The sequence below is a fragment of the Copadichromis virginalis genome, linkage group LG7 (assembly GCF_057382275.1).
Source record: "Copadichromis virginalis isolate Kocher_CV1m ecotype Utaka linkage group LG7, C_Virginalis_male_GT1.1, whole genome shotgun sequence".
Classification (NCBI taxonomy): domain Eukaryota; kingdom Metazoa; phylum Chordata; class Actinopteri; order Cichliformes; family Cichlidae; genus Copadichromis; species Copadichromis virginalis.
This window is the reverse complement of record NC_140624.1, coordinates 40502706-40529051: the sequence shown is the minus strand read 5'-3', so window position 1 is coordinate 40529051 and position 26346 is coordinate 40502706. Positions and strand designations below refer to the sequence as shown.

At 41.9% G+C, this 26346-nt stretch overlaps 1 protein-coding gene across 1 annotated transcript in view; it reads left to right on the top strand.

The window, feature by feature from the left end:
• Window positions 1–26346, top strand: part of LOC146705630 (5-hydroxytryptamine receptor 4) — a 73596-nt gene that overhangs the window by 25706 nt on the left and 21544 nt on the right. Inside the window, exon 6 of the mRNA XM_085463365.1 lies at window positions 513–1177. Within this exon, the coding sequence (XP_085319491.1) occupies window positions 513–1177 (665 nt within the window). The remainder of the gene's footprint in view (window positions 1–512; window positions 1178–26346) is intronic.

Genomic DNA, 26346 nt, shown 5'->3' with positions numbered 1-26346 from the left:
CTTTTCAAATGCATTATTTTGGCACTTTAAACACTAAAAGTCCATTAAGAGTGCATTTTCAATTCAAGATGAGTCACGCATTACTTTTTGTTCTGCTTTGACGATAGTTTGGTTTTATTCTAGTGTCCCAGGGTGCAGCATTACCTTACTGCACCCAAATGCTACATAGAGGGATGAGATAAAATTAATCTTTCAGCTCAAGGCAATTCTCCGCCTGCACATTTTTAATTTACTTTGACCTACTCATGGTTTATATAGAGGACAAAGATATGGGCAACTGGCCAGACAAAGGATATTCCAAAGTACTTTATTATTACAATATGTAGCATTTACCTCTTTCTTTAGCCCGCCTTAACTAAAAGGCAGGAAGCAGAGGGAAACAGCTGGCCTAAGTCTTTCCATAGTTCCAGTTTTTTTTTTAATGTTTTTGTTTTTTGTTAAGTTAAACTAATCCCCTCCTGGGAGCCCCATATTTCACTTGTTTTTTCTTCCTGTGTCTTCTCTCTTTGCAGATTGAAGAGCGGCGAGCCTTGGCGGGAGGCTCGAACGACACAAGTTGTGTGTTTCTAGTTAACCGGCCGTACGCCCTGATCTGCTCTGCAGTGGCCTTCTACGTGCCGCTGGGCCTCATGGTCCTAGCCTACCAGCGTATCTATGTTACTGCCATGACCCACGTGCGGCAGATAGAGACACTTCAACGTGCCGGCTCTGCTCCAGTCACCGGCACAATTCCAGTCATTACCGTGAGGACATCCACTTCCTCAGATCCTTTGGAGCATTACCGCCTTAGGACACCAACAGGTTCCTCCTCCTCAGAGCAGGCTCCTGTAGGTCACAGCCGCATGCGCATTGAGACCAAGGCAGCAAAGACGTTGGCGGTTATAATGGGTTGTTTCTGCCTGTGCTGGGCTCCATTCTTTATCACCAACATAGTGGACCCTTTCATCCACTACTCGGTACCCTGGCAGCTGTGGACAGCCTGGTTGTGGCTTGGGTACATTAACTCAGGGCTAAACCCTTTCCTGTACGCCTTCCTAAACCGGGCTTTTCGGAGGGCGTTTCTGGTCATTCTCTGCTGCGGGGATGAGCGGTACGCACGGCAGGGGAGCTGCTCCTATGGACCAACCCACAGAGCATGCTCAGCTGCATCAGTCAATGGGACATCCATGGCACTGAGGTAAACACACAGGCAGGCACAAGTCACATTTGTACCAGTCTATCTATAACCAGTGGCCTAAGACATATTTGATCATGTAAGACTGATGGCAGACGTCCCTTAATGTTAATGTGAAGGGAAGTAATTTCAGTGAGTGAAGGGGTGTAAGTGGATCTGAGTGAGAGAGTGTATGTTTTTTTTGCTCAGCGATCAAGGCTTTGATTGTTCACAATAAACAAGAACCTGTTTCAGGTTAACATTAAGGTCACATTTGTCATTTTTCAGGGCAATAACTTGTGGATTGTAATAAATACCTAAGCCGGATGCGCTACTACGTCACTGATGTTCTGTTTTTGTCCTCACTGATTCAAAAAGAATTGAAGGCCTTGGGCAAGAATGAACTTTAATTTGTCATTTCCCGCGAAAAGACCTACACCTAAACCTTTCTGTGTCATCTGACTGAAAGATTGTTTGTTTTCCTTAGTCTTTGCCTGAAAAAAACTGAGACGAGGACGACACACTGGACTTTTATTAGTTCATTACTCCATCTATTTGACACACCAAAAAGATAATTTTTAATGTTTTTAATTAACTAGCAGCTGTTAAGAAGAAGAAGAAGAAGACCAGCAGATTAAAGATGTTCATCATCTTGAAAAGTGGAAAACTGGAATTGTCCCTTTGTTGACCTCCTCGGAGTGATCAGTTGCAATTAAGAAACACAGTTATGGTCCTACATGACACAGAAGAGACACTCCCATCAGTCCCTGATGAATGTCAGGGACATTTTGAACATTTTGGACGATTACCTCAGTGCCCTTCACAAGAGAAATTTATTGCCACTAAGTCTCATTTGGAGTGTTATACTCGTGCACCTGGACGAAGATAATCCTGTGGCCTATTGTGAGCTGCCAAACTTTATTTTGTTGCATTATGTTGAGCCACATAACTCCTGCAGTTTTATGAAGGTAAAACAGGACTGCATCGCAAATCTGTAGAAGAGGGGGAACATAGTGAGTGTAGTTTGACATTGCTTCATGGAGCTGTGGAGGGAGAGAGGGAGTGCCAGCCAAGGACTTTAATCTGAGCAGTAAGAAGAAAAGTGGAGAAATCGCACTAATTGTGATAGAAAAGGGTTGTAGCTGCAGACATGTAACTGTGGGGAAGATTTTCATGGCCCGAATATTGCTAGCTGGCAAGGTATTACTCACTGAGGGAAATGGACATTTCTGTTGCTGTTTGAATCCAGTTTTATTCATCACACTGTTTGGATTCCTGCATCAGCTGACACAGAGATCATCCAAAGGACTGTGGCTGAATGAGCATGGACAAAAATGGATCTTGGTCAACCTTTGCACCACTTGCTGGACAAGCAGCTGAAGACTTTCTCTAACATCTGTTTCAGCTTTACCACCACAAGGATAAAACACAATTCCACATACCACAATCCATGTATCCACTGTGGATTTAAGCTCCTGAGTAAATCACATTTACATTTTGATTTATTGAGTGATTGTTTTGCACTGTGATATTTATTTAATCACAGTTCTTTTTCACATTTTGAGTACTGTAGCATTTCCCAACTTTGGGGATAAATAAGGTATTTCTTATTGGATCATATATCATTTTATCACATACTGTGTGCAGCTAGTTGCTATCCTAGGCTCACATTTGTGATAAAATGAATTTAATAATCATCCCTTCTTTTAATCCCTTGTTTTCTGATCATGAGATGTGTCAGATACTTTTCATGGAACCGTTTGGGAAATTTTGAAAGAGAACATTCAGACTTTGACCCACACTTGCACTTGTGCTGTGTTTTTCTGCAGAAACTTCTTTAACGTTTAATCATGCCATTTAATGCAGCACGTGCACAGCAGCAGCTGGGGAGAATGATGAGGAGATAAACTTGTATGGACAGCAATAACAGAATGTAGCAACAGCAATATGAAGATCAGCCATTGTGTTTTTTCTCTTGGTAGTCACTGAAATAGAATTTACCACTAAAAGTTTTTTATTTGTAGTTTTTATTCATCATAAAGTGTAGTAAATAGAAAAAACTAGAGTCAAATCAATATTTACTGTGACTCACCTGCTGGTGTTAGTAAATTACAAGTTGTCCTTAATGTCTCCATCACAATAGGCTAAAAGTAGGATGACAACCACTCATTGATTTTTTTTTTTCCTTTTAATGATCACAATTAGTTTCAGTGATCGGTTTTGAGCCCAAAGAAATTGCAGTCTGACTGCAGTCACTCTCAGACAGATTGACGAAGGCTTGCAAATAATTGGCTTCCAATTTATGCAAAGCCTTTTGTCAATCCTTTTGCTGTCCTGCAAAAGGACATCACTATTTTTGGAGGAATTTCTATTTCAAATCTATGATTTCACCTGGCTATACTCTGAATATATTCTGGCTATACTGTGAATATATTAGTTCATGTAAATTTCTATAGAAGGCCAAATCTTTTCAGGTTGAATTTAATTACCAACTTCAGCTAATTCAGTGGTAAAATGAGAGCAGATAGACTCCATTTCTGTGACTGTCTTGATGCGCTAAAGTTGCTTTGACTATAGCATTTTGCACTTGGACAGTTCTTAAGATACTTGGCAGGCAGGTTACTTCAAGCATCTTGGAGAATTTCTCTCACTGTCTTCTTCATGTAATCTGAGACGGAGTCAGGCAATAGAGGCCCCCAGGGGACCAAACCATCTTCCTGTTGCTGGAGAATTTGTCTGGGTTTTGTTTAGGCAAACTAGCACCAATCTAACATGGTGAACTTTGTAAGTATTAAATTATAGAAAAGTGGAGCAAAAAGCACCCTTCAAAGAGCAGCTAAAATGCCCAAATCTGGCTAAATCTTGGTTCTTAGTGGTTAAATAGCACGGACAGTGGACAGTTTCATATTTGTCTTTTTTACAGATTGGATCTTCAATGTAATTATAATATATAATAACACTAAAAGTCCAGAAGGCTTTTCACACCAGGACATCTGTTGATGTTATGGTGCTGATTTAGTTGACGGCTGTGTTTGTGCTCTCAGCTTCCGCGAGCTGGGAGAAAGATGGAGGAGACCTGCTTGTGTCTGCACTGTTTAACTCTAATACAAGTACTTCACTGCTGAAGAGAAACAGTGAGAGTGCGTGTGCACTCATGCACACGTGTGACAAATGAATTCATACAAAATACATGCAAGCACAAGCAGTCACACCTTCTGAACGTGTCGAGAAACCTTCTGCGTGTGCATCATCTGTGCGTGTCTGTTATATGAAATAAGAAAAATGAAACACGCTTTCCTGATATCTCAGCTTATGGCATACTAGTTTTAGCTGTCACGTGTTTCCATGGATTTCTGCACGTCGGTGTGTAGGAAACAGAAAGGCAAACAGTGTTAACTCCAATCTGATGTCCTGTCTTAAATCTGTCTCCGATGGAAAACAGACTCGGACAATCAGATTAAGGCCGGCAGGATACTAGAAGCTGAAATTACTGGAGAAATCCTGTCGAATCTCATTTTTATTTCAGTGAGATGACGGCCTTTAAGGAAACTGTTTTTCAAAGTTACATTTAAGTGTCCTCTGCCTTTTTAAAATGTCTTTGTCCATGTGTGATGGCACATATGGAAAATGTTGGCAGAGTAGTAGGATATGAATCCAATGGAAAGCAGAATTGCTTTACAACAGATTCTAACATTGGTATTTCTTTGCTTTGGCCTGCTTTTAATGACATGCTTTATATTTTAAACACTTTAAACTGTTTGTTGTTGTGAATTGGTGCCATAAAAATCAAACTGACTTGAATTGAATTGGTGTTATTTAGAATACAGTCCATTCTTTTCTTACTTTGCCTAATTACTTTCTCCACCAGTCATTTCTTTAAATGTGCCACCGTCTTTTGTTTTTCTAAAATTGAAAACAAAAAAACAAAAAAAAAACATCCTAACAATTAATATTTCGTGCATATTTTTTGGTCATTTGGATTTTCCCTTACCCAGTATTTTTGTCCATCAGTAAAGCTTTAAATACTTCTGTAGAAAGAATAAAGTTACGTTGAAACCAAGCACACCATTGTTTTTCTTATGACATTACGAATAAGTTTGATGTGTCACATGGCCCTCTTCCTATTAAAAAAACAAAAGTTGTATCCAAGATGGCCGACTTCTAAATGGCCACCATGGTCACCACCCATCTTGAGGAGTTTGCCCTCTCACATATACTAATGTGCCACAAACAGGACTTTAATATCACCAACCATTCCCATGTTATTACGGTGTATGCATATAAATGACCCACCCTGTGGAGACAAAAGCATCTGGAGATTTGAAACAGGTTAAAAATGTTGAGTTGCTCCTTGTCTTGTGTCCTTGCGCCAGTATGGTGTTTACAGCATTTTATAAAGTATGTCTTTCTATAGACACACAATATGGACACGAGTATTGGGCCACAGTCCCATTACCACGGCTCCTTGCCATGCAGTTGGGAATGAATGGGTTGTTCGAAAAACTGTGCACTAGGAGACTCGTGGCATGGGTTTCCTTGGATGAGCTGTTCCTGCTTTTTTTTCCACAATTTTGCTTATATAGTATAATTTAAGTGTTGTTTTATCTTATATTCATTCGACCGGCACATCAGTTGTCACAGCCAGATAACAGTTAACTTGAGCTAGCATAGCACGAGTGGATGTAGCTAAGCAGTCTGTTTTCAAGGACAGATTAACTGTCAGGACAGAAATTATTATTATTAATAATAAGTAATAGTTTTACTAGAAGTACGTATTTGAAATATATATATATATATATATATATATATATATATATATATATATATATATATATATATATATATATATTGCATAGATATATTTGATTATTCAGTGTTTGTAGTTAAAGTGTTATGGTAAGCAATTTTTTTTAGCATATCACATACTATCTTCTTATTATTATTATTATTCTTTCAACTTCAGGGGCCACCACAATGGGTCATGTGCCTCCATTTCACTGCATCCCTAGCATCCTGTCACACCAACCCTCTGCATGCCCTCTCTTCCTCTCCATATTCAACATCTCTTTGTCCAATATATCCCTCCTGTGCACATGACTGAACCATCTCAGCCTTACTACTACTCAGCCTGAGCTGTCCGTCATCTGTCCCTCTGATGTACTCAGATCTAATCTTTCCCATTCTGGTGACTCTCTTGTAAAACCTTAACATCTTCAGCTTTGTTAGGCCAAACAGGTGACGGTACTGTCTTGCTCCCCCCAACACTCACCTCAACTGCACGCTCTTCTTCGTGTAGTCTCTGTTACTTTGGATGGTGACCCAGGGAATTCAAACTCATATACCTTCACTGTCTCCACTCTTTGATTGTTACCCTTTCCACCCGTCTCAGTCTAATTCACACATATGTATTCTGTCTTATTTCCATTGATTTTCATTCTTCTTTTTTCCACCTCCACCTCTCCAGGCTCTCTTCCACTTGATCCTTACTCTCACTGAAGATCACAATGTCATCTTCAAACATCATGGTCCACAGTGACTCCTACCTGACCTCACCTGTCAACTAGCAAAAACCAGCTCAGAGCTAATCCCTGATGTAATCCCACCCCTACCTTGAACCCAAATGTCACTCCTATCGCACATCTCGCTACTGTCCTGCACCACCATCACATACATCTCTGTCGTACTTCCTCAAACAGTACCACAGTTCCTCTCTTGTCACCCTACTATATGCTTTCTCAAAATAAAGCCATACTGCAGCTTCCTAATCATGACCTTTCTTCTTAACCTATGTTTGTGATATGTCTTTTATTATTTCCCCCTTCTGTAAAACTACAGTATTGAGCTAGCCAGGAGTTGAACCTAAAATATTTTGATCTGTAATCAGATGTGTTTTCCATTGCCCCACTAGCCCTGTGGGTCATGTCACACTATGGGGTTCTCGTCACTGGTGATCTTTGATATTTTTTTCTATTCTGACCCATTGATACATGAAACACAGTGGACACGGGTAAATGGTCAAGTTTGTTTTGCTACAGTTGTAGGATAATGATACGTTTTCCAAGTTGAATCTCACCTCTCCTCTGCTCTTCTGTCATTCGCTCAGCTCTATCATCTTTACCTCCCTCAGAGCAGCTGTCATCAGTACTTAAAACAGTGTGGGCTGGATGTGTGAGCTTGAGTTAAAAAAGTAAAAGAAAAATAAAAGAAACAGAGTTAAACAAGAGTGAAAGGTGCAAGATGATGATGATGCATAGTGTGGTGAAGCCGCAGTCCAAGCTGCACATTATCCTCGGACATTTTACTGGAAGAAAAGAAGAAGAGAAAGTGTACATACTGAAGTACTGTGTAGTTTGATATTTTGGGGAAGCCAGATTCTTGTTCCCTTAAGTGTTGAATGTCTGGTATGAGAAATAACCAACAACTCAGAATATCATACCATTCCCGTAACACATAATCAGTTTGAGTGTGATGTAGCGATGATGTACTGTTGAATTCTGTTAATTCCGCTAAGTAGCGGATACTGTTATCAGCTGTGTGATTGTTATTGAGACTGAGCAGGATGATCTGCTGTAGCAGAGCACTTCTGTTTAGCCACTGAAAAACAGTAGAATTTGAAATCTCTCCGGAATGGAAGACATCTGGGACGAAAGATAGATCACTCAAAGCCACGCTGGCATGCCCTGCTGATATATGACTCTCTTATGTTGAGATAAGATGAAACTTTAGATTAGATTAGATTAGATTAGATTAGATTAGATTAGATTAGATTAGATTAGATTAGATTAGATAGAACTTTATTAATCCCTCGGGTGGGTTCCTCTGGGAAATTCGATTTCCAAAAAAGCACAGCACCGACAGAAGTTACAGAGTTACAGAATATTATATATATATATATACACACACACACACACACACATATATATAAATACAGAGACAATATAAATAAATATAAGAAGGGGATAAATAGAATAAATAGGAATAAAAAATAAAAATACAAGTGAATTGCACATTTCAAGTATTGAGTCTATTGCACTGTTGACTATTTACAAAAAGTATTGCACAAGGTATTGTACAGTGAGGTGCAGAGGCACTGCAGCTTAGTTGTTCCCCCCTCCTTTGTCCTCCTGTTTCCCCTCCCTCTCCCCTCCAGAGAGGAGTTAAACAGTCTGATGGCGTGTGGGACAAAGGAGTTTTTAAGTCTGTTAGTTCTTGTCTTTGGGAGAAGCAACCTGTCACTGAACAGACTCTTCTGATTGTTTATGGCCGTGTACAGAGGATGCCCAGCATTGTTCATAATGTCCAGCAGTTTCTTTAATGTCCTTTTCTCTGCCACTGTCACCAGAGTGTCCAGCTTCATGCCGACCACAGAGCTAGCCCTCCTGATCAGTTTCTCCAGCCTGGATGAGTCCTTCTTTGCTGTGCTGCTCCCCCAGCACACCACAGCATAGAAAAGTACTCCAGCAACCACCGACTGGTAAAACATCCTCAGGAGCTTCCTGCAGATGTTAAAAGCTCTATATTGGAAAATGAAGTCTATTCCCAAGGATTTAGAAGACAAATAAGGAACGAGTGCAAAATGCAACACACAAATTCTACGATAATGACACCAGGAAGGTATTGAAAACAATTGTTAGGAATATTAAGGGGGAATTCCAGATTTTTTTTTACTTTTTTTTTTTACATTCACAAGATGTATTTTGCAGTCAAGAGAAGTACCTCTCAGCCTATCAAAACACATGTATATCTTCCCCTGTGGGGCTTGTGTCAGACCACCCACAGTGATTACTTCTTTTAGATGCTATCATTATTAGCTCTGGCGGGTCTTAAAGACAGAAAGAAAAATGTAAAAAATAAAAGAAGCTGTGTTGGAAACTGGCACTTGTAGTGTTTGGAAGCACTCTCAAGCAGGGAAAGTTTAGCAAAGGGTTTTTTATTAATCCCTAAGAGCAAAGAACTAGACACTAGTGAGCAACTGTCTAGCAACCACTGGTTGCTAGTGCCATAAACTGGCTCAAAGTGGGTGACAAAGATGGAGGTGTACTAAAAGAAATGATGAGACAGAGAAGTTTATCTGGGCCTGCTTGTGTAGTTTGGAAGACTATCTATAATTGCAGGTCAGGACTTCTTTGAGGCAGTGAGAGGGTCTCGTCACACTAGGGAACAGTGAGTAATCCCCAGCTGATTGCAACAGGTTGCTAGCAGTCACTCTGGAATCAATCTCTAAAGCTCCAGTAACACAAGCCTAGACCCCCTGGCGACCACTATCGCTAGGGAAAAATCTGTGTTCCCCAACCGGTTGGCAAGTGTTTGCAAGAAGTGGGTAACTGTTGCCAGTTGAAACTTGTTGTGGAGAGATATGGTAAGAACAGGATTAAAGCATACCTGTCTTCAGGGATGTATTCAACTTTTGCACTCCATCCTGGCTGAAGAACTGTGAAATATTATTATTATTACTATACCCAGTAACATCAGGTGTATCGAATATGCATACATGAGTTTTTAAACCTGCATATATGTTTAAAATATTATTAGTTAAAACTTTGAGGCCGAAACATTGAGGCTTTTTCTGGTTTTAAACATTCTTTGAAAAGATGATGTAATCACATCATCATTTCAAGAGAAAATGTGCCCTCCATCGCTGCAGACAATCAGACATTTCAAAACATAAGTGTTACATATTATACATTGAACTCATTTTGAATGATCCCAACTTAAGTAACAGGGTTTGTTAAACATCTTCCCATCTTGTAGGCAAGTTGTGATTTCACCGTCTAGGACTGCATAAGATTTGGTATTTTCATGGATGAGCTTTTGTCAGTCTCTCACGGTTTTCTTTCATGTCATTAGAAGACTATAAAGCATGTTAAAATGTATTAAAGTCAAAGCATGATCACGAAAGTGTAAGAAACTTGTGGTTGTCAGTGTAATCCCCAGCTCCTCCTGTTTTGATATAAAACTTTCTCCAGGTGTGTCACTGTGAGGATGAGAAGAAGGTCAGTGGTGAAAGTGAGCGTGTTATGACTAACCACAGACAGTTTAGACAGGCGAGGCAGGACAGTATAAACACTCCAGTCTGTGATTTATTATGAGACTAGTATGATTTATTATTGTTTGATTGAAACGTCAGATCCTCCAGCAGCTCCTCTCTGTGTCTCACTGCTCTCGCTCTGGGTTCCTTACTCAGATTTCTATCTTTTCCTTTGTTCCTTCGTCTTGTTAAACATAACAATGTAAAAATGTTGGACTGTGTTGCGATTATCACCTCTTTTTTCTAATCTCCAGCCGCAGCCTACTACTTCCTATTCTATTTTGTTATCAGAATCAGAATCAGAATGGGGTTTATTGCCAGATGTTGAGGTTTACAACATTAGGAAATTGCTGCGGTGCATCAGTGCAAACAATAAGAATTAAAGTGCTATGTAGAAAGAAAGATATGTGCATGAGATATACATGAGATATATACATGAGAATAAGAATTATGAGTGCTACGTAGAAAGATATATACATGAGTGCAGGTGGTGATCAGTGCCAAACATGAAATGATGCAGTGACACAGCGTAGGGTCATGTGTTAGTGGCGGGGACAGTCATGTGGTTATTGTTCATGTGTCCAACAGCAGAGGGGAAGAAACTGTTCTTATGGCGAGAGGTTCTGGTGCGAATGGACCGGAGCCTCCTGCCTGAGGGGAGCAGGTCAAACAGACTGTGTCCAGGGTGAGAAGGGTCAGCTGAGATCCGGGCTGCACGCCGCAATGTCCTGGAGGTGTACAGGTCCTGCAGAGATGGGAGTCTGCAGCCAATCACCTTCTCAGCAGAGCGCACAACACGCTGCAGTCTCTGTTTGTCCCTGATAGTGGCTCCAGCGTACCACACGGTGATGGAGGAGGTGAGGATGGACTCGGTGATTGCAGTGTAGAATTGCATCATCGTCCGTGTTGGCAGGTTGAATTTCTTCAGCTGCCTCAGGAAGTACATCCTCTGCTGGGCTTTCTTGATGACGGAGGTGATGGTGGGCTCCCACTTCAGGTCCTGGGTGATGGTGGTACCCAGGAAGCGGAATGAGTCCACAGAGGTGATGGGGGTGTCAGTCAGGATGATGGGGGGGAGTGGGGCTGTGTGCTTCCTGAAGTCCACAATAATCTCCACTGTCTTCTGGGCATTCAGCACCAGGTTGTTGTGGCTGCACCAGGTCACCAGACGTTCAACCTCCCTCCTGTAGGCAGACTCATCCCCGTCCGAGATGAGCCCAATAACGGTGGTGTCATCTGCGAACTTGATTAGCTTGACAGACTGGTGGGTGGAGGTGCAGCAGTTGGTGTACAGGGAGAAGAGCAGAGGAGAAAGAACACAGCCCTGAGGGGAGCCGGTGCTGATGGTCCGGGAGTCCGAGACATTCTTTCCCAGCCTCACATGCTGCTTCCTGTCCGTCAGGAAGTCGGTGATCCACCGGCAGATGGGATCAGGCACATTCATCTGGGAAAGCTTGCCTCGGAGATGGTCTGGAAGGATGGTGTTGAAGGCAGAGCTGAAGTCCACAAACAGGATCCTGGCGTAGGTTCCTGGGGAGTCCAGATGCTGCAGGATGAAGTGTAGAGCCATGTTGATGGCGTCGTCTACAGACCTGTTGGCTCTATATGCAAACTGCAGGGGGTCCAGGAGGGGGGCCGTGAGGGTCTTGAGATGGGAGAGAACTAGGCGCTCAAATGACTTCATGACCACAGATGTCAGAGCCACGGGTCTGTAGTCATTTAGTCCAGTGATCCTAGGTTTCTTGGGGATCGTTTCCCTTAAATTGAGAGTGAAGGAGGGAAAAGTACGAGAAAGACAAATTACATGCAGTGCACTATTTGTGCCGTTTGTTATGATACATGTAATTGAAAAGCAAGACACTGGGTGAGTAAAACACAAACTGACTGCATGAAAAATAATTAGACAGTAACTAAAAGAACAAAACTACTAACATCTCTTGGTTTTATTGCTTCATTCGTTCTCTTTGGGTGAGGTATATCAGTCGCTTGGGCCAGACTTTCTGAACCTCACTGGAGACTCTTAAAGACACTCATAAAGCCCTTAGAGCCAATTTCCATCTCTGTCTCTGCGCTTCTGTGCTGTAATTGTGACAAGTCGGACAGTAAAATTGACCCACACTGGCTAATCAGGTCTTTGAAATCTCATTTAATCAGCCTATTTTCTGAGAGGGACAAAAGATGTGGGTTGTTTTTTATTTGCTTTCTTTAAATACAATTTAGGACTTTTTGAAACCTTTCGCTGCCTTCGGCTCATCATATTTAGTCAGCATCCTAAACAAGAGCTGAACAAGTTTTTAAATATCTATACAGCAGGTCATGTAGCATTATCCTTTAGGCGGCTATTCTTAGATTCTTGACACTTAGCAGTGTTCTGGTAAATAAAGAATAAGAGTTCAAATATTTCAATTAATATCTTTATGTTTAAATAAGTTAAAATTTTGTATTAAAGTAAATAGTTATGGTGAGGATGACTGTAGACACTCACTGTTATACCTCTCGCTTCACCTCCTCTGTAAACACTGACATATATTTCACTAGAAATTCAAATTTGCATTCATCGCTCCGTAAGACCTGTTGCCACTGATTTTCAGACCGGTTCTTGTGTAAGTCAGCATAGCTCAGCCTTTTCTTCCGGCTTCCCTTCCTTAAGGTTGACTTATGACATGAGATGGATCAACTGATGGCCCTGATGAATTCCTGCTTCAGATCTTTTACTGGATTTTTTCCTATTTCTTCTGGACATGACTTTCAGATGCTGTTCATCTGCAATAGATAGATTATTAGGATCACTTCTTTTGTCCTTCTCTTGTCCAGTTTCCTCAAATGTTTAAGGACACACTGCTCAGTATGCTGAGAAGTTTTTGGCAAATAGCACTTTGGGAATTTGTTGGTGCAAAAGTAATATTTTATTCTTCTCAAACTTTGTTATTGTTGGAATTTTTCCATAAATTCAACTCAGGAAATCAGAACAGAATTTGTTTTTGCAACAGGCACTTAAAAAAATTACAATCTGGCTTAGTTAATCTGTTTGAATAAAAGCCAACTTTGGAGTTTTGCTATCAAAAAGAAGGGTGTAACCAATGTAAGAAATACTGGTTCAAAATCCCTCCTGATCAGAAACAGGAAATGCTTGTTCAAAGTCAGTCCTGTCAGCAGAGCTCTGGCCACTTTTTATATTAAATCCAAGAGTTTCACCAGCATGGTGTGTTTAATTGATTTTTACAGTGATTTCTTTTCAGTAATGACATAAAGTATGCTATTAGCTTAGGTGAATAGTTTGTAACAAAAACAATGCTAAAAACACATGTAGCAAAATATTCCGATACTTCTTTCCTCTCTGAATGCTCAGTTTTATACATTACATTTGTGTGTCTGTGTTGCTTGGCAGAAGTCTTCAACTACTTATTTTAGCTTCAGGTGAATCACATACTTTACATTTCTCAGTCTGCCCAAAAGAGTGAAGAATAACGGACTCATGTCCGATACAAATGATGGGAAAGTTTAAATCTGACATAAACTCAAGCCACGAATATGTGCACCGCACAAAGCTTAAATTAACTTTGGGGTTGAGATTGAGATGTTCAAGGATTTGTGTGCTCATTTCATGTTTCCATTGCTCTGCTTGTGTGTTTTTATTCCAGACTGACTGCAGAGCAGTAAAGATGTCATTCAGCTCTCTTGAGTTAAATTGTTTTTGAGGAAACTAGTTGTTCTGATGTCAAGTAGGACTTCAGAGGCCTCTCCCTGCATGCCTGACAATAAATATGACTTTACTGCCCCTTGTTGCATGAGGGACTATAAACTGATTCCTGTGTCACTTTCTGTTTTATGTAAGTGTGTGTAGACAAGATCTGACATTTTATTTATGTGTTTTATAGGTTGTAAAATGTACAGCAAGCTAAATACAGATATTGTTCTGAGAAAGACTGATACAATGAAAGCACAACAAAACTCTGGATTTAAACATGCAGCAAAAACTATAATTCCAAAAATATAATAAAGTGTGTGGGAGGTGTTGCGGGAATATGGGGTGTCTGGCCCATTGCTACGGGCCATTCGATCCCTGTACAACCGTTGCAAGAGCTTGGTTCGCATTGCCGGCAATAAGTCGGACTCGTTCCCGGTGGGTGATGGGCTCCGCCAGGGCTGCCCTCTGTCACCGGTTCTGTTCATAATTTTTATGGACAGGATTTCTAGGCGCAGCCAAGTGGCGGAGGGCTTTCACTTTGGTGGCCTCAGAATCTCATCTCTGATTTTTGCAGATGATGTGGTTCTGTTGGCTTCATCGGGTGAGGGCCTCCAGCTCGCACTGGAACGGTTCGCAGCCGAGTGTGAAGCAGCGGGAATGAGGATCAGCACCTCCAAATCTGAGGCCATGGTTCTCAGCCGGAAAAGGGTGGAGTGCCCACTCCGGGTCGGGGATGAGTTCCTGCCCCAAGTGGAGGAGTTCAAGTATCTCGGGGTCTTGTTCACGAGTGATGGGAGAAGGGAGCCGGAGATCGACAGACGGATTGGGGCTGCAGCTGCAGTAATGCGGACGCTGCACCGGTCCGTCGTGGTGAAGAGGGAGCTGAGTGTAAAAGCAAAGCTCTCAATTTACCGGTCGGTCTACGTCCCTACCCTCACCTATGGCCACGAGCTGTGGGTAGTGACCGAAAGAATGAGATCGCGGATACAAGCGGCAGAAATGAGCTTCCTCCGAAGGGTGGCTGGCCTCTCCCTTAGAGATAGGGTGAGAAGTTCGGCCATCCGGGAGGGGCTCAGAGTAGAGCAGCTGCTGCTCCACATCGAAAGGAGCCAGCTGAGGTGGTTCGGGCATCTGACAAGGATGCCTCCTGGGCGCCTCCTGGGTGAGGTGTTCCAGGCATGTCCCATCGGGAGGAGGCCCCGGGACAGACCCAGGACACGCTGGAGAGATTATATCTCTCGGCTGGCCTGGGAACGCCTTGGTATTCCCCCGGATAAGCTGGAGGAGGTGGCTGGGGAGAGGGAGGTCTGGGCCTCTTTGCTTAGGCTGCTGCCCCCGCGACCCGGCCCCGGACAAAGCGGATGAGGATGGATGGATAATAAAGTGCTTCAGTATGAAAAAAACAAAAGAGACAAACGTGACCAGTGTTTTTATTACTTTTTTATTTTTGACTTGTGTGGTAACATTTTTTTTTGTTGAAGTTTAGCCAAGAGGTCAGTGAGTTTTAATTTGTATCATTTAGACAAGAGGCCAAGAGGTCCAAAGAGATATGGATGTAAGTGAAGGAGGTCATGATTAGGCTGAAAAATCTGAAGGTAGCGAAAACTCTAACCTCATCAACGATCTGGTAGATTCTTAAAAAGAAGTGTTACCCTGATCAGCTCAGCGACACCAAAAGGTCTGAAAGATCACATAAGACATCAAAAGTTCATGATTCCAGAATTATTTCCAAAGTCAAGAAAACAGCTTCCACAACATCTAACCAAGTTGAGAACACTCTTATAAGGTCTGCATCTCACTGTAATCCAGAGATGCCTTCATGGGTCTAACTACAGACGGTTTACATGCAACAAGGTGGAAACCACGGGCTGTTTTCCAGAGCAGAAGTACAACCCATCCCTTCCATTCACTTTCGCCTGTCCAATTTAGGATCTATGGATCAGCTGCTAGCTACACCATGGACAGCTCAATGGTTTGTTAATACTTTGATGGATTTCTGTTGCTGGAAAACAAAGGCCACATTTGGGAAGCTATAAATAAAAATAACTGTAATTCCTAAAAAGTTAATGCAATACTGTTGTTAAATCCTTTGATTTAAATGAAGGTTGATATGCAGGACACAGTTTACTTATTCCCCCAGTTAGCTATTAAATGTCTAAAACCACTGTATATAATCATAATCTCAGCGAGAACTTTGATTTTTGTTTTGCTTAAAGCTTGTTAATATTTTGAATGAGACTGTCAGGCTGATATTGAACTAAAAATAAGATGACACAGTTCTGCAGGCTGTAGACAGACTGCAGCAGAGGCTAAACAAGGTCACTTCCCAATCTGATTAGCACTACTTCCTTCAGTACCTCAGTATCAGCACATGCTCACTATGTAATTGATTTTCAGTTTTTCTTTTGTTGTCGTTGTTGTTTTTTTGCTTTGTTTATTCAGACAAGCCTTACTGTGTATTTTTAGAAAATCCTGGTTCTCAGCGAGTCACACATATCCACACAGCTCGGTTTAGCCTCAAGGCTGCTAAGCTGCTCCATGAGCTTTGCTTTGAGCCCAGATTTTTGTGTCTTGGCACAAGCTCTCCAACAAATCACACATTTTAAATGTTGTATTAAGCTAAAAGAGACAGAATTTGAGAGAAAAAACAATTAATTTTAACTGACCTGTTAGTCATCAAACTGATTTAACTCCTGGTGGATGACAGAATTAAGTCTGACTTGCAGATACCTGGAGATTCGTGGCATGAGACCTATCTGTAAAGAGTCTGATGGACTGAAGAGAGGAAAGAGCTCTCAGAGCTACCATCATCCATCAGTTCTGATGTTTTTCTGCTGCTGCTTTTGAGTTGGACTTTTCACTTTAATTATTACATTTTGCCAGAAGATGGATGGTGGGGGTTTTTTTTGTCTTGGAAGCTACGTCCATCTTTTATATAAAGTGCATGATGCACTCAGGCAACTGTAGCCAGGAACTATCTGCTTCAACTCCACCAGTTAAAGTCACTGAACTGAACTTCTTGGTCCCTGTGTGTTCCAGCTTTAGCCAAAAGATTCTATCTGTGAGGCTCGTTTTAAATATTCCACTTTCCATGACCCATCAGCATGGCCGTGAGTTCGATCGACAGAAAGATAGTCGCCTGTTCTTTTGTCTGAGGTGAACAATTTCCATAGTTTTCAAGTCCTCACAGCTTCTTCCAACATTTCTGGTGATGCCAAATAAAACTCAGTGTAGATCGCTCCTTTTATTTTAACCAGTTTTTATTAAATAATAACAACTTTCTCTCTTGGCCACAGATAGATGTACTGTAGCAAATCTCTTAGGTAGAAAAACGTTATTAGCAGAATTGATCCTCAAAAACACACACACACACACACACACACACACACACACACACACACACACACACACACACACTGCACACACACACACACACACACACACACACACACACTGCACACATGTCAGAAAGGACAAGAAGGAATCCCAGTGGCAAATGGGAACCACTAGGAAAGCCGCAATCATGAACATGACAAGCCTGGGAAGTCAGCTGAATGGGAAGACCAAGATCCAGGCAATCAACAATGTCAAAAAAAAGTGCTTGTGTAAATCGATGAATGTACAAGTTGTGTAAAGCACTTTGAGTGCTCAGATAGAGTAGAAAAGTGCTATATAAGAACCAGTCCATTTACCAACACCTACCCCCTGCTGGTCATCAGATACTTTACTGGGACAGCTGGCCAAAAGTTTAGATAGAATTCACTGATATCAAGAAAATGCATGCAAGCACAGCATCCTTAGCACGCAGTGTGCTAAGGAGAAGGAAGGAGGCTGAGGACTAGTGAGTGTTAGAACCACTGTCCAGGAAACAAAAAAAGATCCATGAATACATTAGGAAGATAGCCATAACTAATCACGTTTTGTGAATATCTCAGGCAGCAAAAACACAAGAAAGAAGAAGAGCAAGAAGAGAGCCATCATGAAAAGACAGGTCTCTTCACAGCATGTACCAGATAGAAGGAGTGGCTGGTGTTGAAATAATCTATAAATGGCTGGACAAAGCTGGGCTAAAAGACAGCAGAGAGACAATAATCATGGCAGCACAGGAACAAGCTCTAAGCACAAGCTCGATAGAGGCTGGGGTCTACCACATCAGGCAAGACCCCAAGTTCAGGTTGTCCAAAGATGCCCCTGAGATAATCCAGCACATAAAAGCAGGGTGCAAGATGCTAGCAGGGATGGCATACATGGAACGCCATAATCGAGTGGCTGGCATAGGAACATCTGTGCCGAGTATGGCCTGGAAGTCCCAGGTCAACATGGGATATGCCTCCTAGGGTGGTTGGGAATGACTGAGCTAAGATCCTGTGGATACTTCCAGATAGAGACCAGCCGGACAAAGTAGTGGTGGACACTCAAGGTCCCAGGCCTCTGGTAGAGGATCCGGTTTTGAAGGATAAAGACCTCCTGTTACAGCTAAAATCAAGACTATATCCATCTTTGATATTACTCTGTCAAAGGGAGGTTGCTTTGAAAACTTGTGGAGGGTGGCACAAGGTGTTTGAAACTTGTAAAGAATTCACTTTAACTAGTAGTTGCCTCACATTTAAAACCCAAATCGTAGTTGTGTTCCATTATTAGTTTGATAACTCAGTGATAGCTGGGATCTCAAGAAAACTATGGGTCCCAGAAAATGGTGCGAAGCTCACTGTAGTATTCATAAATAACTAGCTCTGAGTCACAAGGTTCAGTTACGTTTGGCAAGGCTTCACGAAACCCAAAGATAAAACGACTTTTAAAAAATGCAAATGAAAGACCAACGTCAAAAATACATGTAGGAGCAGCACCTCATTATCAGCAGCTAACTTCTATTGAGCAGGAAGTTAGTTGACTTAACTTCAGTGGGAACGAATCAGGACCAAATGTCAGTCAGATGAAATCATTTTCATACTTCTCTAACAAAACAAGGTCTGTTTGGAGAAAGGAGGGGATTTACCCTTTGTTTTCTTAAAGTTAGTGCTGGATATATGAAGGGAGCCTCCGCAGACACAGCTGCACAGCACTGAGGCAGAGCGATATGGTGAGAATTAATCTGTTCACATACGAAGAAATTTAAGATAATGATACACCCAGAACCAGATTAAATATTTAAACTGATTTAATCACGCTGTGCTATGTAACCACATAACATCAAATTTAATCAATGCTTCTAAAAACCTCCCCATGATAATTTAGGACATCATAGCGTAGTGGTCTGTGATGGAAAGGAAAATAAAGTCAATAAAAATTGTCATGTTATGAATTTGTAATCACGCCTGTGCTCATCATAGTTTCTCTTGAGTAATGTCTTGAGCTCAGCCTTCAGTCAGAATGGCCTCACATTCATCCATAGCAAACACTCAGAGGATTTTCTGTCCTAGAAAAGCAGCACAGATTAATGGTACCGTTTGTGGTTTGCTGGTTATTATTAAAGTTTGTTTTCAAAGCTTATTTTAGCTGTTACTATCATTTTTATTTCTTTTTTTGGCCTCAGTGTTGCCACTTTTGAGTGCAGAACATTTTTTTTTTTTTTTTATCGAGAAAATCATTCTGACTCGGGGCCCTTGTCTACTGTTGTCTTTAGCATGAGGGCTCGCATATTATAACACCAAGGTAATTAGGCATAAACTCTCATCATAAATATATGTGCACTGCCTCTCCAGTAGCTGATCCTTAATGTGGAACATTTCACTTTGAATAACGTAGCCCTTCAGCTTGGAATTGCTTGTGGCTTTTGTGAAGAAACTCTTAAATTAAGTTGGCTTACATGCAGCCATGAGACATCTCATGCATTTACTACCAGTGCCAAAACAAATCTCGGGGAAACGGGTGGAAGTGCACAAGGTGCTGGGAAAGAAAGAGGAAATTTTTATCAGTTATTGTTAAAATGGCCATGTATGCTGAATTAGATTCTCAACTTCATGCACGGTTCCCATGTACAGATCACATGTAATGCATGAACTGTAGTGTTCGGGCATAAATCTGCTAATAGCGGAGATAATTGTCCAAATAAGCAAGTGGATGCTGTGTGGCTACACACTCCTCTGAGGCACCGCTACTGGTGTGCAATACTGCAGATTTTAGTATCAATCTGAGAGCAAGTAAATTCAGAGCCAGTACAGCCAAAATTATAAAGGCAGCTTATGCAGGGGAGAGCAGTGTGTCATGATTTATGAGATGAATCATCATCAATTTGCAAATTCTGAATACATCTTAATGACAACTAAATCACCGTTATTGTTACATGAGCTACCTGGTTATTCTTTGCCTCTCTGAAAGGACTGTGACAGTGAGCTCTGACGCCGTGCTGACAGTCTGGGTATGACTGAGGAATTTCCTTCACCTTCTCATTTCTTTTGCTGCTTGTTCTGGGACCGAGTTCTATTTTTTGTGGTCTCTCATGTCTTTATATAAGTTGCCAGTGTTGCCACTGTGTAGACTTATCTTCCAACATGCATGATGTTTGCAGTGTTTTCATTTACAGCTGTAAAGTAGTTCCACGCGTTGCTCCGCTTTCTCACTTACTGCCGCATGGCTCTTCTTGGTGTCACCGAGTCACATGATCGCTGGACAACTAAACACAGCAGAGCAGGGAGGAGGGAGCAGATCAAAGTGTGCCCGCGTGAGAGGTCATGTGTAAGCAAACTAAAGCAACAATCGGTCACACTAGTATCGATCCAATACCAGCAGTGGCATCGATAACGGGCATAAGCGCTGTAACATCATCATAAGCTGGTTTATTAAAATATGAATATGAGCATGGTCATCAAGGAGGGGCTATAGACTATATGGCTGCGTAACACAAATGCACATAATTAGTTTAGTTTACTATATTAGTTAATAATTAGTGCTCATAATTAGTTTAAAAAAACCTGCATATTAGAAACTAGAATTTGACTCACCCAAAGCAAATCAGAGGCTTCTTCAAAAGTTGTAATGGTCAAAATGCACACAAACAGTCACAGATCCACAGATAAAGCTCAGCGAATCTAATCAGTGGAGGTGAAGCCTAAAAAACGGCCACCTGTTTTTAGGCTTCACAGCCTATACAGATGAGAAAGAAAAGCTTTCTCAGGACTCTCTGCAGTCCTGTGAAAGACCAAGTACACTCCACAATTCAGTAGCTTTTAGACCATCTTTAGCAGAAAACTTAAAATAATAATTTCACTGAAGTTTGCAGACATATGGTTCTGTCTGATTATCCTGCCACAGCATTTCAATCGTTCACGATGCTCTTTTGTAGAAATCCTGCTGTGTTGGGATCATTGTCTTGCTGCACCTTGAGACAACTTTAGCTGTCCAACAGTTGGCCTCACATTTTACTCATGTCACCGATTCATTGTCAAATATTGATTTGATTTGATCTGCAAGCTGTCGTGTCATGTGGCTGCAATGTAAGCCCAAATCATTATCCCCCCACCGCCATGCTTAGCAGCTGAGGTATCAGGTTTTTGTGCTGATATGCTGTGATATACTTTGATTTGCTGTGATATCATATGCCGTCTCCATTTTTGTATCATCAATCTAAAGAAAATTGCTCATGTGGTCTGTTCTGATGCAGCTTTGCACATCTAAGCTTTGCAGCAACGTTCTTTTTATAGGCTAGAGGATTTCTCCTGACAAACCTTCCAAACATGCCATACTTGTTCAGTCTTTCTCTTGCTGTACTATCATAACATGATAACTGAGGCCTGTAGAGTAGTAGTTCTGTTTCCAATTTTAGCTTTCAAGTCATGTTTTGTTCAGAGGACTTTGTGTCAGTGCAGTTCAGGTCAGGTCCCATGCTACTAAATTATAAAAACCACTTCTAGCCAACTGTAACTACTCACTGATTAAGGCCAGAATTTACATTCACCTTAAGTCATGCTTGGATTTGAGGTCATTGCATCCTTTGACTCCCAGCTGATCTGTCTGTTGACCTCGAAACACTAAAGCCTTACTGGCCCAGAATCTGGGGTATCAGTTCAGTTCATACCGTACAGTCAATTAGTTTGTGAATTTTCTGGTGCAGAGTCTTAGCCTGTACTTGATGTTCTATCTGTGTGTGTGTTTATGTTTGAGAATGGATGATGAATTGCAAATGTAAATACAAATGAGGACAGAGAAATAAATATACTGAATTTATTTATTTGTTTTTTTAATAAAGTCTCTTTTGAGCATTTATTAGTTTCTTGTGACTTTGTTTTCTGGCCTAAATACAGTGGATCTAAATGCTTTGCTTAATGGTAATGGTTATGTCAATTACACACACTTCTTGAGCCCAAACGCCTCACATGGACAACTCATTAACACCTTTAACACATCCAACTTGTAACGTTGAGGCTGGCGTCCCCACTTTATCTCGCTAACCTACTTCTTGGCGTTCCTGTGGGAAAACTTGTCTTTTTTTCCTCTATCAGCGCTCTCTCTGTCTCACACACACAGAGTGAAATTTGATTATTTAATGTCCTCAAAAGATATTAGGACAAAATTAAAGGAACGCAAACCTCTCCTCTATCTCGTCTTGATCTATTCTAAGGTCACGTTGTGGATCAGATGATGTTTTCATGCAAGCGACTCGGTGTCTGTAGTTTAGAACGCTGATGTTGTCTTGCGGTTGAGAAGGAGATGAGGAATTATTGAAGACCAAGCGAGAGGAAGTGGAAATATGTGGGAAAAACAGTGGAAATTTGAGAAGCTACGTGGAGTATAGGTAGTCTGGCTTATTGAAATGTGCACACTGCAGGCAGCTACTAATTGGATAAAGTTGCTCTAAGAATATGTACAGTAGTGTTCATGTGAATCATTTCCTGGCACAAAGCTGAACTATATATGAACCTGAATGTTTCCCTTGTAGTGCCGTCCATCTGTCTAGATTGAGCTGTGGTGTAACTGAAACGCTCCTCAAGCTGCGTAGATACGACACCTCCAAAAATGTATTTGTGAAGCAGTGGAAGTTGCTGCCCCTTGATTGCGTTCAATAATTAACTGTTCTCTGCCCTCTGGCTGTGTCCCAGAATACTTGAAGACAGCCTGTGTGCGCAACCACTCAGTCAAAAACCTGGCCTTGACCCATCAGATTAGAGAGGACTGTCAGTCTACGAGCATTACTTCAGGTTTTGGACAGCATCACAGTACAGAGACTGCAGTTTCAGGACCTTAAAATTTGGGGGCAAATATCTGGTACTATGAATATGGAGCTCAAGTTGACATAAAATGATTGATGCTTGAAAGATATCCCGATGTCTGATCTCTGACAGCAGATTTGGAGGCCTGTAGGAACCACAGTTTTTCGTGCAGGGGGCTGAGATTTTGTTTACAGCCTCTCGTGAACAAGGCACATGATACTCTTTCAAACTGTCCAAATCAGTCAAAGGGCTTCACAGAAGGTAGAGCTTTTTAAAAATGGACACACTTTCATCTGAGTTTGATGTGTTAATCTCCAGATATGACACCGTTCCATTCATATGGATTCCAACATTCAAGCTTCAGATATTTTCCCGAGAAAATGTAGGGACTTTGCTCAAGTATTTTTTAAAACAATCCTTCAAAAAGTAAAAGATGCTAGATAAAAATGTACATTTTTACTGGTATCTTCAAAACTCATTTTGGGGTCTTTAAAAGTTCAGAAAGTTACACTGATGCTGTCGGTAAGTTTCCAAACTTTACTTAAGCATCAGAGTAAATTTTCCAGAAGAAAAATGGAGCAAATGTTGACACTGCAAAGAAACAGAGGAAATCACCATCGCACACAAAAAGCAGCGTGAAGAAAAAATAAAGCTCATGCGAACTGCCTGCTCGCCTTTTTAACTTCCTCTTTACCAAAACAACCACAGTCTCTTTAAACATTTGTTCAAGGAGACCAAGTTCCCTCCTTTATTCTTGAGTGACGGTTTGATCTACAGCCTCGATTTGTCAGACTGGATTTGAGCCACAGATCAAACTGACAGATAAGATCAAAGCTGGCAGCTCATAGATGCCAGATGCAGTTATGAAATGTGCTGCATTTGGTTGTTTTCAACCTTCTGACTGAGAACTGCTGCTCAGTATCTAAGAAATGTTTCCATTTGTTTTTAATAAAGTTGTTAACAGTTATTTTCTTTAGAATCTGATGCAGCACAGCTGAAGAGTGCTGTTTTCCATAATTGGCAGATCAGTTAATTTATTATTTCCTATTTAATTTAATTATTTATATGAGTTCCTAAAATTTCACCAAATGAAACCTTTCTGATATGTAATTTAAAGTAGCACCATATCTCTTACTTGGTGTAAAACTCGAAAGTGTCACGGTTTGGCATGGCAGACCGTGGGGGGTGTAGGGAAGGAGGACCCAGGCGCGGTGCTCTGTGTGCGAACAGGGCGTTTATTTACAGTGTGTGGTACAAAACAACAATAAATCCCCGTGTTTTTTCCCCAGACTCCCGTGTCGTGTCCTCCTAGTGCTCTCTGCTCCCCTGTCTGCACTCCCGGTGCTCGCTGCTCTTCAGGCCTTCCACGCTCCTCCTGCGGGAAACAATAGCGGCAGCTGTCAGGACACTAAACAATGGCAGGCATGCACTTAACGACAAAACCTAAACTGGGTGACTAACGTGGCGTCTCAAGCAATGATCCCGCACCGGTGGGAGCTCCAAGACTCTCTAAAGTGCTCCTCAAAGGATATCGTACCATGATGATATAAACATGAGATGGCGCCAGTATGTTCGGCTCGCCGTCACTCCTCCTCCTGTTTTTTGGTTTTTTGTTTGCTGTTCTTTGCCTTAACTGTGGAAATCAACTCGCTCCGGACTTATGACCGGCAAACTCTCTTTATTATTCGAGACTCAGCAGTGTCAGCACCTTTGTCCTCTGTCTTTGATGGACAAACAAGCGGTGTGCCTCCACTGTTCGATGGTATTCCACCTTACCTACGTCGCACCTGGTTCCTCCCTCCCAAGCTACACCGGAAAAAACGTTGGAGAAGACGAGGGAAGCGAAGTGGTCTCCTGGCTCGCACAAAGGCATTTCTATCACTCTCCTGCCTGGCTGATCCTCCCCTCGCTCAGATGGGTTTCTGCTACTCTGCTGCGGTGAGGGGCTCACTCCAGCCCAGAGGACCCTGGGTGAAAACCGTCTCTCCAACTCCGCCTGCTGTTGCTCCGGCTTTACCGGTAGGCCCGCTTCTTGGCCCGCGCCTCCCTCGGTCATCTGGCTCACTCCTCGCCATGCCGGCGGCGGCGTTCTCCTCTGGTAGGCGACTCTCTGCCATCTCCGGCCCACACCTGGTGTCTGCTCCCTTCCTGCGTGACTCTCCGGGTCCGTCGCTCGCTGTTTCCGTTCCGGGTCCTCGGTCATCGGCTCTCCTACAGCCACGGATCCGCAGATTTGGTGCTACAAACTCTAACCTACGCCCACTCACCCGCATATCAACCCCGATGACAGCTACTGATCTCACCTTATCTATGGCTTTGATCAACACTCGATCCCTCTCCAATAAGACGTTTCTGCTCAAGGATTTTTTCTCTTCTTACGACTTGGATTTTATGTTCCTGACGGAGACCTGGTTACGCGCTGGTGAGACTGTGGCTTTCTCTGAGCTTCTTCCTCCAGGCTGTTGTTTTTTAAACACTCCCAGGTCCTCTGGCAAAGGCGGAGGCCTCGCCTGTGTTTTTAAATCTGTTTATGACTGCCATCAGATTTCTTTTTCCTCTTTTTCCAGCTTTGAACTACAGCTTTTTAAACTAAACTCATCCACTCCGTTACTGATTGCAGTGGTATATCGTCCTCCCAAATTTAACAAGGACTTTATCAGTGAGTTTGGGGAATTCCTTTCAGGGCTTTCAGTAGATTTCGATCATTTTCTTATTGTTGGTGACCTGAATATTCATGTGTGCTGTCCATCTAAACCCCTGGTTAGAGACTTTGTTTCACTGTTGGATTCCTTCAACCTTACTCAGTGTGTGTCTGGCTCCACACATGAGAAGGGTCACACTTTGGACCTTGTCATGTCTCACGGCTTGGGTATCCACATCTCTGAAATTTGTGAGAGTGCGTGTATCTCCGATCATTTTCCTGTTCTATTTTCTGCCACTGCACATTGTTCTGATGCTGCAGTTAAACCTCCTTCACGCCGTCACCGGATCATCAATACCCATGTACCATCTCAGTTTTCTGCTGCTTTTAGCAACTCTGAGCTCTCCACGGTGGACTGGATTGATTCCTTGTGTGCAGAAGATTTAACTGCTCTTTTCAACTCAACATGTACTTCTATTTTGGACCTCATCGCTCCCCTAAAAACACTCCGTCCCAAAGCTCACGCTGAACCCTGGATTACAGACTCTGTTCGTGAAAATGGAAAAAGGACAAGCTGCACATTTCTTTTAATATCCTCAGAGACTCTCTTTCAACCTATCAGAAAGCCGTTAAAGAGGCCAAGTCCTCCTACATATCAAACCTGGTTAGCAGTAGTGTCCATAAACCTCA